The 5,245-nt window shown below is 39.3% G+C and overlaps 1 protein-coding gene across 2 annotated transcripts; it reads right to left on the reverse strand.

Moving 5' to 3' along the window:
* Positions 1-1,289: 1,289 nt before the first annotated feature.
* coq7 (coenzyme Q7 homolog, ubiquinone (yeast)) lies at positions 1,290-5,008 on the reverse strand. 2 transcript variants are annotated; one of them, XM_017416881.2, is made up of 6 exons: positions 4,822-5,008; positions 4,341-4,519; positions 3,642-3,753; positions 3,380-3,519; positions 1,995-2,063; positions 1,290-1,713 (listed from the first exon to the last, which is right to left on the reverse strand). In XM_017416881.2, exons 1-6 carry the CDS (start codon positions 4,904-4,906, stop codon positions 1,636-1,638), a joined length of 663 nt encoding a protein of 220 aa, XP_017272370.1. In that variant the 5' UTR covers positions 4,907-5,008; the 3' UTR covers positions 1,290-1,635. The 2 variants fall into 2 exon arrangements, with proteins under 2 accessions (XP_017272370.1, XP_017272369.1); XM_017416880.2 differs by having other exon boundaries at positions 3,642-3,756.
* Between the last annotated feature and the right edge of the window lie 237 nt (positions 5,009-5,245).

Consider the following 5,245-nt stretch of genomic DNA (forward strand, 5'->3'; position numbering starts at 1 on the left):
TCTCATGCAAAGCAAAATAGATCTGCAAACTGAGGTAACAGCTAATCCCAAGGGCAGCAAAAAAATCATAAAAAAATTAAAATGACCAGACAGAGATCAATAAAACCAGTGAGAAAATACAAACTGGGCTTCAAGTCGCAAAATAATTTCAAGCAAGAAGAGATAATATATAATATACTTCAACAACTGAAGCTGCTGATGGTGTTAGAGGAAAGGTCAGAGGTCAAACCACTCTGGGACAGATTAATCTTTAAAAAACAATTTAAAAAAATGTTGAAACTGCATTTTACCACATGTAAAGAAACGTTTTCATCATCATGTCAAACTTCTTTTTATCAGCCTTACAAAAACCAAATTAAGAGTCACGTCCTCCAAAATTATATATTTTTCACAGCTGATCCCCTTTTTTTCCTGACAAACAGCAAATCTTTGTTTACGTAAAATGCAAGTCGTGTTTAATTTGCTCATTTTTTCATTTAGAAACTACTGTTTTTGTCCAGAAAACTCATGTCAGTTCTCACCGATGACTCGGTAATCAAAGATGGTTCGCCTCGATGAAAGGGTTAACAGTCAGAACGGAGCAGCTGTGTGAGCTCAGACAAGCCAGCTCAGCTTGATTTATGAACAATTACATGAGAACCAGGAGAGTTTGTTGAAGGCTACAGTGGTGTCAGAACGCTATCGTCTGTATTTCAGGTCGTTTTTGGTACAAAGACAGGCGAGTAAACGCAGCTAACTGAGCCCTGCAGGTGAAAGAAAACCGTCAGAATGAGAAAAACTGTATTTGCAAAAAACTGGGGGCTGAAATCTGTCGGAGAATTAATTTTTTTATGTTAAGACAAGCAGAAAAAAAAACTAAAATCAGCAAGACAGTAGCTAAAAGCTAAATGTAGGAGAACTGTAGCTAAGAGCTAAACTTAGCAAGACAGTAGCTAAAGGCTAAAGTTAACAGAACTGTGAATAACAGCCAGAATTTAACAAAACCTTAGTCAAAAGGTAAAATTTGGCTTTCAGCAAGACGATAGCTAAAGGCTAAAAACAGCAAAGGACAAAAATAGAGCAAGTATACTGAAGATCTCACAAAAAAAAAAAGTTTTGAAGAAACTGAAGAGATCTTGATGTATTTCGATTTCTATAATAATGCAAGATACAAATACTACAAGTACTCCCGATGGAGCTGAACGTTTTAATAAATAAAAGGTTAAAATAGAACGAAGTGTGATAAAAAGAAACAACGTAAGGAAGAAACTTTAAACAAGAAATAAACAAGAAATCATGCTGAAGAAATGGAAGTTACACATCTCATAAACTCTTTAATTCAAGCAATATTTACTCACAAACATCTCTTTTCAGAAAGGTGATTTCTTTTAGACACAGAAATAAAACTTTTACAGACAGTTGTTTATTTCAACACCGCCTCCACTTCTGTTTTATTCAACATAACCCAACAGTTCACAGATTCAACAGTTCAAGATGCCTCTAAATGCGTCTTTGTTACACGCTTTAACCAACAAACTTACAACAATGTGTTGCATCACATCCTGCATTCACTTCAAACATTCAAATGATCTCATTTCCAAAAACTAAATAAGAATATATTTAAAAAAACAACAATAATGTGTTTGAAGTTCAGCTTTAGACCCGTTGAGAAGCATATATGGCAGCTTTGCAGCCCAGTTGGATCACATTTTTTAGCAGCCAGTATCCAGGTGCCTAAAACACACACAGAAAAAAACACTTTTTAGTAGTTTTCATTACAAATTACTTCAACTTATACCTGTACACTCCTGGTAATAAAAGAAAAAAACTTTTAAGAATTTAATCACATGTAAACTAAGATGATTATGAATAAAAGCAGACTTAAAGCAATATAAAAATAAAACCTTGTCTTCCCAACTGAAATAACTTTTTTATAGATTTGTGCTGCAATAATAAAACAGGAGGTGTTATATAAAACAGCTGATTATCTCACAGAATATTAAAAATAAACTCACTGATTCAGCTTCGTGCTCCAGTCCGGTATCGTGATGATCCATCTCATCGTCTCGAAACTCTTTTATCACCTGTTGAAAGAAAGAAATTGGAATGATTTGGGAAAACAAAATTACAAGGTTTACTAAAGCGTGGCAAAAAAAAAAAGCTAATATTATGCCTAATTCTTTCCTCCTTACGGTGAAAATGTCGATAGAGTGAGGACTTAAAAATAATAATAATCTCTTTTTTAAGCAACACTCTTAGTTTTTTTCTGTGTGTCACAAATTCTGCAGATGCAGCATTGTCCTCTGGGTGTGCAGAGGTGTGGATTTATATTTACAGAGAGTTTATTTTTAGGAGGAAACAGAATTGTCTTGTAGAGTTTGTATCAGTTCACAGTTTGACGTTGACCCTCTGAGGCAGGGGTGTCAGACTCCAGGCCTCGAGGCTCCACTGTCCTGGAAGTTTTAGGTTTCTTTGCTCCAACACACCTGATTCAAACGGTTTAATCACCTCCTCATTAAATCATCAGGGTCTCCAGAAGCACGTCCACAAGTCGTCTGTTTAAAGCAGGAACACGTCGAAAACACGCAGCAGAGCGGCCCCCCCGAGGAACAGCGTTTGACACGTGTGCTCTGAGGCTGCAGGCCTTAAAGCTCCGTTCTGACTGCTGTAGTTCATCATAATTCAAACGTGTCACCAGACTCCAGTGGGAAGAGTCCACCTCCCTGAGGCGACCCACGTGACGTCACGCGGAAGTATGGACGCTGCACCCGTCAGCGTGCGTGGACCAGTTCTGAAATTATTATCGGTCGTGCTTCTTTTAGCTAATATTTACATTTGATCTTTGAAACTTCCGTCCAACTCCGGCTCAGAATTGTGACTTCGGAAGTCGGGTGACCGTTCAGACGCTTTGAAAAACATCAAATATGAAACCAATTTAGGACCACATGTGAAAGTGACCTGGGTCTGTGACGTTCAGACTGTCATAAAAATAAAAAACAAAAAATCAGATCATTGTAACCCAGCCTACAGTCTCAGGTTAGATCAATTCTGCCACTCTGAACCGGCTCATCCCTGGGATTTACTGCTCCACATTGTCTTTGTAATGCATTGTTAAAAAACAACGAGCTGGTCTTCCTGCCTCTCTCATAGTTTTGTCATGACAAGGTGTTGACAAGTTGAATTTGGTTTTAGAATGTGACAGAACTAGCAAATAAGGTTTTGTTTGTTTGTTTGTTTGTTTTTGTCTGCATCTAACTCAGCCAAGCCTGAAAGCTGGGTTTGCAAACACACAGTTTACCTTTTAGGTGGAAGAATGACTTTAGAGATATCACTGTTTTTTAGGATTCCACTCCAGTCAGATCAGCACCTTATAAACAATCGCTGGAAAATTTTAAATCACCTGTAACAGTTCAAAGTATCTCTCCGGATCGTTCTCCATCAGGGCTCTTATCTGGCTGTTGTAATGTTCAGAGATGCTCTCCTCCACAGCCACCGTGCACGCCATGGCCCCCTCCTTTCCCAGCAGGGCAGAGGACGCCCCTGAGAGAAACATTAAAACATAGAAGGGTAATGGAGCCTTTTAATCCTCACCGTTTTCTGCATTTATTCTTCTGAACAAACAAACAAAAGGTTGTCACTGTTTGCTCGTAGGTTGCACCAACCTAAAACAAAGCCAGCGATGTTCCAGAAAGGCAGCAGGGCTGTGGGCCGAACTCTGTTCTCTGCGAGGATTTCATTGAATTTGGCTAAATGTTTCTTTTCTTGATCCCACATCTGCTGCAGAAACAGAAAGACATTAAACATTACACAGCTGCCTGAGCAGACATTTATACATGCATTTACATTTTCAGATTTTAAATAACAAATATTACAACCAAACAAGCTACAGAGTCATTGTTGAAGATACTTCTGAGCCAAAAATCCCACTTTGGATAGTTTATTGGTTGCTCAGCTCACCTCATCTGTCTTCTCTTATCTAAGCCTTTTTGTTGTTGTTGTGGTTCTTTATCTTTCTTCCACAGTACTTTCTTTACTCTCAGCACGGAAACCACCTCACATCATAGATTTATTATCGCCAGGCGATAAGGCAGCAATCTTTTTGATCTCCCAGCTGATTATTCACTTTCAGCTCATTAATAAACCCTTGGATGTATTGATTTAGGACATGTCCACCAGGATTACACAAGCAGACACCTATTAAAAACCAGTAACATCTGCTTACTCTCCTGTGTGTTTTCTGAATATTTAACAGTTTTGACATATTTAGCTTTTCCCGGCAGCTTTCTGGAGCTGATCAGAAAAAAGTTTTAACCCCTCTGAGTTCAAACAGGCAGCAGGTCAAGCCATGCGTTCTTCCGTACTTGGATGAGAGGCCCGGTCCTGGACCGGCCCAACACCGCCATCTGGCCGGCGTAGATGCGGTTAGCGCCGTATTCCCCCGCGTGGTCCACGCGCAGCATCCGGTGCACCGCATCCCTCTCATCGTCGTCGCGCGGCGGCGGGACGACGCTGTAAGCGCGAGAGCTGTGCTGAAGGGGGGCTAAACGAAAAATAATTAAAAAAACAAACAAACGGATGAATGCAAAAACCTAAATTGAAACACTGACTAGGTGGAACTTTATTTTGTAAACAAACCAATAGTGGAACCTTTAACAAGATTACCACAAAGCATGTCCCCGTTTTTTTTTATTCCAAACACGTTTAAAATAACAAAAACAACGAGAAGAATTGGGATTTAACCAATTATGTATTAACACACTTCGCCCAGTTGACAGTTACGTCAGGTACGTGTTTTTAGCATTTTAGCATCGTTAGCTACATGCTAACCAATACCCCGCTTACCTCTGCATTTTAAACTGTGGCGAATCATCGCTGGTTTGACAATCTGAGGCCAACTGCAAGAAGCTACGTGTGCAGCTCTCTGCATGGTAGTGACTAAGTGCTTTCACTACCAGTTGTGAAAAAAAGAAACGCAGAACGACGTCTGTGAGCTGACATTGAACGTCAGAGGATGAACGTCGCGCTTAGTTATGACGTCACTTTACCCCGCCTCTTTCCAGTCAAAACGTTTCAGCGTGGCAGACCGTTGTAGCATATAATCACAAAAGGCTCCTTTTTCTACGTTTTTAAGATATTTAATATTAACATTTTTCTCCATCAAAATGACACCCCTACTAGTCTGAATTAAATTTAGATCTAAAATAACATCCTTACAGCTAAAAATAAGATTTCAAGGTCTCTTCATCTGGGTTGTTTTAGGGAACTA

This window comes from Kryptolebias marmoratus, linkage group LG3, assembly GCF_001649575.2.
Source record: "Kryptolebias marmoratus isolate JLee-2015 linkage group LG3, ASM164957v2, whole genome shotgun sequence".
Classification (NCBI taxonomy): domain Eukaryota; kingdom Metazoa; phylum Chordata; class Actinopteri; order Cyprinodontiformes; family Rivulidae; genus Kryptolebias; species Kryptolebias marmoratus.